Genomic DNA, 13,058 nt, shown 5'->3' on the forward strand with positions numbered 1-13,058 from the left:
CTCGGACGAATGAACCGTCCCGTCATACCTCGCGTGGCCAACGGCTCTCCACCGACTGTTTGCTCATTGAATTACCGTGTTCAGTCTGTTCGGCTGGATTTTGGGAAATAATTTGGAGAAACGCGGGCCGCGCTACTACATTTGAACGCCTCATACTATCCCGGCCTTCTGCTTATCTGACTGGGCGTGCTTTCCTGGGCTCGCTGGCTGGGTTTGGTCGGGGAGGCAGGGGGAAGTACGGAGCTGGTCCCGAGTGATGATGGAGCTGGAGTCGGCCAGTAATAGAGGCGACCTGGGAGCTGTGGGGGACTCTCTGCAGCCGCAGACCCCGAGCAGGCACGAAAAAAGCCTGGGGTTGCTCACGACCAAGTTTGTGACTTTACTACAAGAAGCGAAGGACGGAGTGCTGGATCTAAAAGCTGTGAGCATGCAACCCGGGGTCTTTGTTGTTAGCTAGCACATGTCATTTTGAGCCTGCCCGCTGTCGTTAGGTTCCATATACTTTCGCTAGCTTGTTAGCCTAGCCTAGCTGTATGACAGGCTAATTTGAATTGATGATACTGTTTTCTTTAATGGCAATGCAGTTTTAATACACTCGGGTTACTTTCAAACTCAAGTTAAATGTTGTTTGCGCGTTTCTTAGATAGGGAGCTGCGCAAAGGCACTAAGTGAACTTTGAGAAACACCGGTCAACTTTTCAGAGTCTGCCCCCTGCAGATTCAAAGTTTAAAAAGTGGGTCAGCTTTTGTCGCTTCCTTTTGAGTCGACCCTGCTGCATCTTCACACATGAACAAATTTTCTCTGATTGATAACGTCTTTGTCACTTAACGACACGCATCCACACTGTTGGTTTCCCCACAGCTACTCGGAGAACATGTGTCCTAAAGACAGTCGGTGCATTCGCTTTTCAATCACTTGTCTCAGCCACCATCCTTGTTATATGCCCTTCTGGTATTACATAATGAATTGGATCTTAATTATTTGAAGTAATTAGGTGGTTGGTAATGGTGTTCTCCTATACTTCAAATAGATGGAGACACTTTAAAGCTAGTACTGCTAAAGCAGTAACTGAAAAGTCAAATGGAATACTAATTATACTTTCTGGCTTTAAATTCAAATGGTATAAGCTGAAGACCAGACTTTTATTAGCTTCTCAGCTGGTGCTATAAATAGAAAAATTTCACTAAACTGCCATCCATGTTTTCTTAAACCAATGAAGCAGATGGCAGCCTGACCAGCCAAGCATTACTTGGACTGCATAATACAACTGTTTCCTTTTCAGTGTGGCTGCTGCATTTTAGCAGATAGATTGGCGTCTTAGCTTTGTGAGATTCATGGCTGTAATGTGCATTGCTGATAATAAAGTGCCAAACCTATCTGCCTTTTTTTTTCCTCCCTCTCTTTAACTCTTAATTTTCACCTGTTCATTAAACACGATGATAATGAAACAAATTTACTGATTCATTCTGGAGTTGTACACTGTCATTTATACAGAAAATGGAAACTTAAAATGTTTGGAGATTGGGCTTATAAGCTTACAGTTGTGCTATGGAGGCCTTATGAAAAAGCTGTGACAGGAATTAGTTTGGTGCTAAAAACCACAATTTTCCCCTGATTTTAGGCTGGACAAAAATAGGTAAAATAATTGAAAGGCATCTTGTGTGCTGTAAGATGACGTATTGTGCATTGGGAATGAGTACATGTTAAGGCCCAGGTCCTCCTCCCGTTTTTGACCTGTGTCTCCCACAGTCACACTGAACTGGAAGTACTTTTTTTGTATGAGAGAATAATGAATGAATTTGTTATATGAACTGTCAAATAGAGCTGTCATTAAGCAGGCCCACGAGTCCATTTCAGCCACAGGCTCTGCTGATAAAGCTTTGACTTACAGTATCAGCACTTGCCATATGGCTAATGTTAGCTTATTCAGCACCAGGAGGTTGGGCTGAAAAGGAAGGAAGTTAAATTATGCCACAATGTTTGATGAAATTTTATAGTTTTCGGTTGCAGGGCACCTGTTGCCCTAGATACGGCAGTCTCTCGCTGTGTTTTAGCTACAGAAATACTGAAAGTCTTGGATATATTCTGTATTGTATTTTTAATTCAGTTTTTTACTGTCTTTCAGGCGGCAGACACCCTGGCGGTGCGACAGAAACGACGTATCTATGATATCACTAACGTGCTGGAAGGTATCGGACTGATAGAGAAGAAGTCCAAAAACAGTATTCAGTGGAAGTAAGTTCACAATTCGTTTTGTTTTCCAAGTGATTAACAAGGCCTTCATGACAGAAAGCTGATGTGTTTAGGTAATGAAGGCCCAAGCTATTTGAAACAATAATTAATGTGTTTTGCAAGAACTTGCATCATGCCCAAACCTTCTGCTTTGCATAGGAGGTACATATTACAGCTACAGAGAAAGGTGGGGAGGGTAGGTGAGAACCTCAGGACCACAGTACTGATTGGGGTTATTCTTTGCATGGCTGCTTTTTGTGGAAAACATTCTCATGGCTATATCTTAGTTGTAACAGTAGAGAAATGACTAATAAACTAAAAAGTGTAAATTTAGACTTTCAGTTTGCATAACACACTGGGGCTGTAGGACTGACCACAGACAATATGCACTGTAAATGCTTCCTACAGTAGAAAAGACAATCTATTGTAGATGTGGAACTGCAACTTATTGTACATCCCCCACATATGTAAGTTGGTAATATAAATGAACATTTACTGGGGGGAATATCTAAGCTTTAATTACTCTTGAAGAAACTGGAGATTCTTTGATATTTTCCAATTTTGGAGGTTCGGGCAGTTGTCAATGAAGCTGTCTTTGCTTTTTGTACATGAACATCCCATTACCGTTGTGTTTTAGGGGTGTGGGTCCAGGGTGCAACACCAGGGAGATAGCGGATAAGCTGATTGATCTGAAGGCGGAGCTCGATGACCTAGCTCTCCGGGAACATGAGCTGGACCAGCAGCGAGTCTGGGTCCAGCAAAGCATCAAGAATGTCACAGATGACTCCAACAACAGCCCATATCCTTCACTGCACACTCTATGGGTTTTAGCTGGAAGTGGTCTCTCCTGTGGTCAATTTAGCTTTAATGTAACAGGTTTATTAGTCCTGAAGTTACTTTTCTGATGGTACATTCTTTCATTATTTAACTAGAGCAGTGGGAGATCTAGCACACACCCATGAGAGTTATACTACTCAAAATATAATGGATACTGCAGGTTAATAAATGTTGCTCTGAGCAATGCCAAAAATCTTTACATTCCATATGAAAATCAGTCATGGTGAGATACTTTGATATGGACTTGTGGTAGATAGTAATACATTGAGTCTCGGCAGCTTTCTGGCATCTCATGGGGCATAATCCTGCGTATACAAGACTAGTGACTTTACCAGCTGTGTCAGCTACCCTGACCTGGTCACTTAAAGGGGCACAACACCAGTTTTAAACTTAAAGGTCTTTAGAAAGTATGACTCACTTTGTACAAACAGGTGGATAATTTTTTCCATGGTCCAAGGAGGACGCTTCTAAAGGCTGAGGAAATTATCCCAATGATGTCATCAGGCGTACTGGGACCTGTAACTGGCTGGGAGTGTATAATAAAATATGATGTTTAGTTACAGTATTGGAGATGTAATTTATTTATTTATTTTTAGCTTGATTCATACTAAAATCACAATATTATGGCCTCTGACTATTCAACTTGAAAAACATCTTTCAAATACTGCATTTATTAAATGTCTCACTGTTAGTGTGAAAAGGTATACTGTTGTAAAATAGTATAAATTGTAATTTGTGTGCCAGGTGTGGTTGCTGCTAAAATTGGGCCTTAACACATTCATACTATGGCATATATAAAACATGAAGATCTCTGCGGAGCTTTCAAAGGTAATTGTTTCACATGGGTTTACATTTTGCTTTTTCTGTAATGCTCACCCTGGCTGTCTCAAAGGAAACTTTCCTCACTTGCCACCTCCCTGCCTTCCTGTCACAGGTGACACACTCCTCGCAATCCGTGCTCCAATAGGCACACAACTAGAGGTGCCTATACCAGAATCTGTAAGTGATGCCTCTAGCCTGTGTTTTTTTTTTTTTCTCTATGCTCTTGAGGGCCAGTTGCTGTTTTGTTCAGATCTCAGACTGAGTGTGCATGTGTGCAGGTTCTCAACGGACAGCGAAAATACCAGATCCGTCTTAAAAGTACATCTGGTCCCATTGAGGTTTTATTGGTCAATAAGGACCCCTCCAGTGCCTCTCCTGTTGTTTTGCCGGTTCCTCCTCCAGATGACGTCCTACAGAACCTCCCAGCTCCAGCACCTACCTCCCAGCTGCCCACGGCCACCACACAGGTCCACACACATCATTTTCTCTGTGCATTTAGTAAAACGTCAGTCTTAAGTGACAGTGATAACAACATTGATCTTAAAGTAGAGTCCTGGACTGTGCCAGGCATTAGAGCCTGTCTTTGAGCAACTCAGTCTGCTTCAGTTATGTGAGTGTTAATAATTGGGACTTTAGAGAAAAATTGTAACTATTTTGAAATCATTTTGGAATGCCCTTTCTTTTTTTCACCCACCCTGCCTTCAGGTTCCTAAAGCAGCTATAGCTACTCCCACAAAAATGGCTCCTGCCACATCAGTCCCTTCAGCCATCCAGACAGTGACGGGTAAGGCAGAACATCGTTCAGAACTTTATTTCATTCTGTGAACACCTGCACTGTTTTTATTGGTTTCCATTTGGTCCAACATTATCTCAGTGTTTTTATGCTTGTCTTTATTTCAGAGGTAACGAGCACCACGCCACTCACCCCCAAAATAGAAACACCTGCAGCAGTTACTCAGCAGCTACAGTCCTCTGCTTCTTTGGATGGACCTGCGTCCTCTTCTGCCTCTGCAGGATTCGAACCAATTAAGTCAGATCCATCTGAATGTGAGTGTTAACCTTTTTCTGCTTTCTTGGTGTAATAAAGGTTTGATTACTGTTCACTTTGGCTGAATTACTGTATTTTTGTTGTTCTGCTGTAGTGCTGGACTTTCCCAAAGACATCTCTGAAATGTTTGACCCCACAAAAGGTAACCTTCTCTTGAGCTTTTAACAAACTGTGTAATTAGTTGATGCATACTGACACACATTCATTTCCAGATTTGTTCATGTAGAATTTTTTTTTCTCATTAAATAACTGGAAGGATCAAATGTTTAACAGGCTGTTTACCTTAGTACATAACATACTGGAGTCCTGTAAGACAGTTTGTACTCAGACCACTTGTCTTCATTGTCCTGCAGACTTAATGCTTTAAAAATGTTCCTTGATTCTGTTCTTTCTCTGACAGAGATCATGAGTGGAGACCTGTTGGAGGACTTGATGTCATCAGAAGGTATGTTTGCTTACAGACTCAGTGGCTATGCTTGCATGGTAGAAATAATTCTTCTGATAACTTTTATGTGAAGGTGTATTTTGCAACCGTGGGCCTTAAATCTGTTTGCAATTACAATATTAATTGTAGACACTGTTGGAGAAGAAGAGGGAAATTATAGTGAAAGAATTTGAAATTTTAATTTGCTCACTATGTACTTACAATTTATGCTAAGATACAAGGCACCTGGCCTCAATCTTAATCATGCATAATAGTTCTCATTTATTTCTCTCTCTTTCACCCCCAGTGTTCTCTCCTCTCCTCCGTCTGTCACCTCCACCCAGTGACCACGACTACATATACAACCTGGATGAGACAGAAGGCCTGTGTGACCTCTTTGATGTCCCCATTTTGAACCTCTGACCTCTGAGATTGCCATCAGAGCAGGAAACAGTCGGCCCAGATATGCTAATCTGCCTTCATTTTATCCAGATTTTCCCCCTCGCTGAGAGTGAAGGTGGGAAGAGGTGCAGGAAACGAATCTGAAGAATGTTAAAGGGCATCTCTGCACTGACACGATGAGCTCCAGCTGAGCTCTGACAGCAGCTCAACGTGCCATCTAGTGAAGAAACACAGGCATGAACAAAACGTTTTACTTACTGCTTTTCCAAGGAAAAAAAAGAGTCGTAATTATATTTTTGGGGGGATTTTTATGTATTATAAGGGGTTATGTTTGTGTATCAGCTTTCCCGTGTGCTTGTGAGTGAAAGTGTGTGGGCATACTTTATGTGAGTGTGCTTGTGTGTCTGTGAGCGTGCTTTTGTATAGAGCGATCTCTTAAGTCAAAGGTTTCTAGGATTTAAGAGAAACCCTTTTACTATCAGGTTAAAAGTCATGGTGAGCGAAGTTCATGCATGACTTCATTGAGTCCAAACATGGCTGGTTAAAAATGCACTGTCCTCATGTACATAGAGAATATATCTTTTGTATTACCAGCACACAAGTTATTCTTTAAAAACTACTCATTAACACACAGAGCACAATAGTTTGCAGGTAAACAAATGTGCCCAACAAGTGTTTTCAAGTGTTTTGTACCAGTTGGATGAAGAGGATCTTAATGCAAAGCTAAGGCTATTTAGATTTGTGATACAAGGAATCACCGACCAAATAAAAAGTAGAATTTAATTAGAATTTAAAACTTGATGCTTCTTAAAATCTAATATGAAAATCATCACCTGTAAACCACCGTATGACTACCTTCTTCTTAAACTGGTACTAGCGCTTCTAAACTGATAGTTTTTATTCTTTTTAAAAAAAAAAAAAAAGTGCCCCGCTCCAGAATGACTTTTATTGCAGTTGTCTTTCACTTGTTTGTATAAGAATGCCATCATTTGTATGTAAAGGCATTTCTGATGTATTTTATTGATGCAGTGAACAGCCTGTCTCATGCAATATCCTCTTGTTTTGCTTATTTTTTTGTATATGTAGCACAGATCCATTTTCTTTAAGTTTAATTGTATTTGTGTTAAGTGGAGAAGCTACCTATCGCTCTAAATTAGACCTTTCACTTCCATTTATTCTCTCTGTGCGGAGGACACGTAAGTGCTTTCTTCTGTAAAATCACTGTTGTGTAATAATGTCCTTTTTTGCCCTCAATGACGTGTATGTTTGTACAGTATGTACTGTGTATATCCCTCTACTGCTTGTATAGAATAGCATTTATTTTTTTATACCAGCTGGATATGTTATTACAGGATCCCTGCCACTGATTGGGGGCTACACGTCAAAGGAATTTATCGACAAAACCTGCTTTAGCAAAGCATCCTGTCCCGTCGTTGCACTTTTGACATCACTGTGGACAGACTGGTTGCTACTCATCCTCGGCTGAGATCCAGTTTTTATGTTTCGGACAGTGTTGTGAGCTGCCGGGAATTTCAGCAGTAGTGGCTGGACAAATTGTATCCATATAAGACTTGAGTGCACAGAAAGTTTTTAACAGGATCACAGTTGATGAGCTGTAGTTGCATCAAATGGAACACAATAAACACTTAAATATTGTTTGCGTATTGTCTGATTTTCTTGTGTTTTTGTACAGATCACTTTGATAATATCTTAAGTACAAGTGGCTAAGTAAGTTTAGTTAACTTGATTTTACTCTCTGACTAGGAACCTGATAATGTCCACAAATCTAAAAAGGAACTGTTCAAGGATCAAGGTAATGAGATTCTGTGATTAGGCTGTTATCCTTTAAACGCTGCTGGCCAACATATAGTCGACCATCTGTGTAGTCTCCTCCTATTATGTATCTTCCATATGGTCTTCAAACCCTCTGTACATTGTGATGAAAGAAATTTTAAGTTATGGAAGACATTTGCTAAACAAATATAATTTTATCAGATGTTCTTGTTGCCCCTTATTCTCCGTTTCATGTGAACTCTGGTGTTATCTTTTTGTAAAAACGGCATGACATTACTGAAAAACGAGCTTGCATATTAAGAGAGACGTGCAGCAATATGCTGAAGAGCACTAAAGCAGGACTTTAATCTGCAAAGGGGCATTCTGCTCCCCTTTTTTCTGCCAATAATCCCGATGCTGATAGAAGACTTTCTGCTGGAGAACGGAGCGACAGCAGGGGGCGGCTGCAACCAGCTGCACTCGCCCGGAACTTTGAATTTTATTCTAGTCAAGAAATGTGGAAGAAAATATGCTACAGCTCAGCATAAGAAGCAACGACATCTCAATAAAGCTCATCGTTGTTTCAAAATAAGTGTTGTATCCTCAAAGAAAATAGCTGACGGTCACATATTTCCTGTATGTGCAATAAAGGAGTAAAATATCATATAATATATAAGTAGTGTTAGTGGCTCTTATTCCCCCTTTAATGTTTATCTTCCCTTTTTTTGAAAGAATTCTTTTCACTATAGTGTTTCAATGTGAAGAACAGGAAGGATTTTATTGTGAAAGTCCTAATCGGAAACTGCTCCCTAAATCTGGTTTGTTGATAAAAAAAAAAAAACAAAAAAAAAAAACCTCGGCCAGGCGAATCCAGCCGACCCGGAACTTTTAAGTTAACTAATCGCACTCAAAACTTTTTGTGAAGTGATTTCTACAGATTTTTCTAACGGTTCAGATGTCTTGATAGGAGAACAAGCCTCGGTTGACTGACTTCGTTCCTCCTGAACGGTAAAAAAGACAGTTGCAAATGTTTCTCGCTCCGACTGCGGCGGTTCCTGCAGGATAGTAGCTCTCGACTTGCCTTTTCATACCAGGTAGGAGGCAGTCAGGGAAAAAAAAAAAAAGCTGTGCAGCCAACTCTCAGATTTCTTTCGCGACTGTTGTTTTGACTATTTTCCCCGCGCTGTGTCTACCGTCATATCAGTTCAGGTGCAGTTTGAACATTTTATTTATTTATTTATATATTGCACTGAATGCTTTACTTTTAATTCACCCAACTCTTCCTAACAGACCATAGTTCAATGCAGCAACACATGACTTGACTGCTCTGGCATGTGGTATCACGCTACACTTAATTTTTACATATGTATAAGTGAATTATTATCCTATAAATTATTATTGTAAAACAGCTGAATACAAGTGTTATTTTTTTCTTTTTCTTCTTCTTTTTATACATGAAAAGGCAGCATCCAAGCTCCCTTTCCCACGATAAGTCATAGGATTTGAGATGTACCAAGTGGATGTGCAACCCCGTCAGGTCAGGAATTTCAGGCAGCTGTGGGGGCTCTGCCAGTCCAGGGGGTCTGAGACACGCAGGATCTGCAGGCTAACAAAAGCTCTGAGCCTGCTTGTGGTTTTAAGCTTAATGAAGCAAATTACTCAGAATACAGACAGTGACAGCTGCTGCTTAACGCGGTGGGATTTTAGTCTGACATCATTTCCTTTAAATGTATTTAAGTTTTTAATGGTTTGTGACATTTCTTTTCAAACTGCGCACAAGAAGGACACCATGTATTTAAACTACCCAGTGACAGAGATACATTCTAAGTTCTCATCGGCTGTAGCAGCTGTAACTTCCCATATTATAATGACCTGTTTGCGATTAGGTTGCTAACTCTTGTTTAGAAAAGCAGAAAATTGTATGCAACCTTATAAGGTTTCATAAATGGGTGAACTGAGTAATTGTTGGTGTGTAAAATAGTGGAAAAATGTAAACCGTGTCTTGTTTTGTCTGTCAAAATGCTGCAAAACTTGAAGATTTACTATCACAGAAGCAGCTAATATCCATATGTATAACACCACCAGGGTTTTGGTTGAAAATGCTGCTGGTAAATTGGATTAATTTCTTAAACCGAGTCTTTTTTGGTCATTGGAATCATTGCTTTTAAAGTAGCATGCCAAAGCTTCAACTTCTCTTCTCTTTCAAGCCAGACAAAAGGTGTGGTTTCAGCTTCCACTTAGTTAATTCAGGGGGCACCACGAACAGGCACAGACAGGTACAGACGCTGACTGAGGCAAGCACGCACTGGTGGTTAACCTTGTTGGAGCCTGAGATGAAAGCGTCCCTTCCTCTGCTGAGTTTAGTAACAGAAGCAGCGTACGCACTTTTACTCATCAGTGACTTTTCAGCTTAAACTGATGAGCTGACAAATACAAACAAGGCAGGATTAATTTGATTAGATCCAAGTGCAAAAATATCTTTGAGGGTTTTTTTTTTAATTGTCTTTTCGTCTGGGGCTGTTAGTCTTCTTCAGAAATTGTAACGTATTAGTAAGAAGCTTTTAATTACTTAATTTGTATTTCTGTCATCATGTAGTGCTACAAACCATGATTGACATTAAGTGTAAAGTGGTATAAAATTGATGCAGACACTTCAAAATACCTTTGAGGAGATGCTTAAAGCATTGGCTTAAGTTTATTCTTCTTGATCTCCATCCAGTGTTACACATGGCCCGAAGCGTGTATGGACAGGTCACGGTGAACACAGACTGGTGGAGCTCAGTCGTGAGCACGAGCAAGGCTCAGAGCTGAAAGGCTTCTCAGCTTATGTCAATATTCAGCCTTCTGAGCATTCTGAGTGTACTGTGGTATCCTAATCCTGTTGTCAGGCCATATATGTCTACAACCTCATTTCTTTTAATAGAAATTATATTAATTAATATTTGTTTCCCCACATGGATTATTGTTGTATTGAGACTATGTCACATGAGTTCAGAAGGTACAGAGACACTCAGCGTCCACCTCATTAGGTACGCCTTGCCTTCAGAATTCTTGGTGGCATCGATTTAACAAGGTGCTGGAAACATTCCTCAGAGATTTGGTCCGCATTGACATGATAGCATCACACACATGCTGCAGATTTGTCAGCTGCACATCCATGATGTGAATCTCCTGTTCCACCACATCCCAAAGGTGCTCTATTGGCTTGAGATGATTTGAGCTTTGTGACATGGCAGCTATCCTGCTGGAAGCAGCCATCAGATGATGGGCACACTGTGGTCATAAAGGGATAGACATGGCCAGCAACAATATTCAGATAGGCTGTGGCTTTTAGATGTTGCTCAATTGGTACTGAGGGCTGCAAAGTGTGCCACAAATTCTGACCCTACCATGTGAATGTCACATCAGAAATCCAAACCAGCAATATTTTGTTCAGTTTTCTATTATTCAATTTTGGTGAGTTGGTATTGAATTGTATACACGTTGTGCATTCAGAGATGCTCTTCTACATAACTTCATTGCATCGAGTGGTTATTAAAGTTACTGCTGTCTTCCTATCAGCTCATAGTAGTCTAGCAATTATCCTCTGATCGCTGGCGTCAACAAGGCATTTTCACCCAGAGAATTCCTGCTCTCTGGATTTTTTCTCTTTTTCGGACCATTCTCTGTAAGCCCTAGAGCAGGGATCTTCAAATCCTCGAGGTCCGGTGTCCTGCAGGTTTTAGATGCGTCCCTGATCCAACACACCTGAATCAAATGGCTGAATTACCTCCTCAGTATGCAGTCAAATTCTCCAGAGACCTGCTAATGACTTCTATATTTGACTCAGGTGTGTTGAAGCAGAGACACATCTAAAACCTGCAGGACACCGGACCTCGAGGCCTGGATTTGAAGACCCCTGCCCTAGAGATTATTGTGTGGGAAAATCCCAGCAGATCAGCAGTTTCTGAAATACAACCAGTACAAGGCCATGTTGAGTATGCGTACATTTCTAAATGCATTGAGCTCCCGCACTGTGATTGGCTGTGAGCAGTTGAACAGGTGTACCTAATGGAGTCGCTAGTTAATGTATATACCAACCTATCAGCTTCAACACACCAATTATGTGTCAAAAAAAGCACAAAAAATATAATTCAAAAGTTTTCTTTTTTGTTCAAACTGCATCCTGACTGTAGGATCATTAAGACTGATGAGCAGCTAAATGCTGCGGTCTAACATATTCTAACATATTCCGTTACATTTAAATGATACAAATTGTGTCAAGCATGATTAAAATTTACTAGCCATACTACTATTAGTATTAGTTTGTTGTAAATTTTAAAAGTGGACAGTCTTGACCCGATGATAGTGCTCAACAGAAGAAAATATCTTCAGGGGTTGCCAGAATCTTTGTGCCAGGTTTCACAGCACAGTACTTGTTTAAACATTTCCACAAACTTCATGGTGTATTTCTTTACTAGATCATGAGGCATACTAGTCTCCACCAATATTCTTGTAATTTTTCATCCAGGGATTTAGAATGATAGATTTTGTCACCCAGACTTGAAATTAGTTTCAGTTTCCACTTAATGGCCTATTAGGAAACTAATTTAGTCACAGCTGTTATAGAAACCACTGTGTATCTCGCGATTAATACATACCTACATACCTCTGAATTACTGTGTGACAAAGCAGCATCTCCTTTCATTCGTTGCAATGCAACCAAAGCAACAAACCTACATGGACTCAGTTTCACATTCTTCATTAAGCAGCTTGGACGGCTTAAAAGTGACAGGCAGTCTCTGCTGCTGTTAAAAAAAAAAGAAAGAAAAACATGGCATGCCAATATCCAGAGTTTTCCCTTGAACTAGCTGACTCATAAGCTGGCTTTGAGTCAACCTCCCTTTCTACCAATCTCTTTAAGATTAGGCTGTAAACTATTTTTGCTGTTTTTCAGAGGGAAGTTGACCTTCAGCACTGCACCAGATCCAACACGCCCAAACAATTTTAGCCCCTCAGGCTTTCCCTTTCATGTAGTCCACGGAAATTATCCAAAAACACATTTATTTTATTTATTTATTTTTTTGAGTTTGCATCTACGTATCGTCCGCATTATTATTATCACTCCAAACAGCATTTTTATCAAACACTCCCTCAGGGCATGAAAGGTGAGAAAAAGCATGTGGTTGTTGTGACAGCAGTAGGAGTATTGCTTTGAGACATGCCAAAAACTGTGAGAGCTTTTTTTTTTTTTTCAGGCTTAAAGTGACAGTATGTGAATGAACCAAGAGATCAAGCCGAGGGTGGGGTTATTAATCACACCAAGTTAGCGAATGTACAGAAGAAACTGTATTGTTTCCATGTGTTCAGGGAGAGACTGAGGAGGATGAGGATAGGGGGAAGGGTTTGAGGCTCAACAAGAGCTTCTTCTGTATCCTCTGGGAAAGCTGTATCAGGGCTGAGGAGGAAGTGTGAATCTGTGTCGTGGGAAGTGGGAGAAGAAAGATACGACAACTCGAGGTGCCTGTACAGGCAGCAGTT

General features: G+C 40.5%; 2 protein-coding genes across 4 annotated transcripts in view; both read left to right on the plus strand.

Moving 5' to 3' along the window:
- The first annotated feature begins 33 nt into the window (after positions 1–33).
- On the plus strand, positions 34–7,406 carry e2f4 (E2F transcription factor 4). Its single transcript, XM_030732275.1, has 11 exons — positions 34–421; positions 2,126–2,235; positions 2,870–3,031; positions 3,854–3,897; positions 4,004–4,068; positions 4,170–4,358; positions 4,597–4,675; positions 4,792–4,938; positions 5,034–5,081; positions 5,340–5,384; positions 5,671–7,406. The coding sequence occupies exons 1-11, from the start codon at positions 257–259 to the stop codon at positions 5,784–5,786; spliced, it is 1,170 nt and encodes a 389-aa protein (XP_030588135.1). The 5' UTR covers positions 34–256; the 3' UTR covers positions 5,787–7,406.
- A 989-nt stretch (positions 7,407–8,395) lies between these two features.
- Positions 8,396–13,058, plus strand: part of elmo3 (engulfment and cell motility 3) — a 28,298-nt gene continuing 23,635 nt past the window's right edge. The window contains exon 1 of one of the 3 annotated variants that reach the window (XM_030731186.1): positions 8,396–8,632. The gene's annotated coding sequence lies outside the window, so the exon portion shown is untranslated. Of the gene's footprint in view, positions 8,633–8,728; positions 8,748–13,058 lie in introns of those variants that run through there. The other 2 variants (XM_030731187.1, XM_030731188.1) reach the window with 2 other exon arrangements.

Source organism: Archocentrus centrarchus, chromosome 6 (genome assembly GCF_007364275.1).
Source record: "Archocentrus centrarchus isolate MPI-CPG fArcCen1 chromosome 6, fArcCen1, whole genome shotgun sequence".
Classification (NCBI taxonomy): domain Eukaryota; kingdom Metazoa; phylum Chordata; class Actinopteri; order Cichliformes; family Cichlidae; genus Archocentrus; species Archocentrus centrarchus.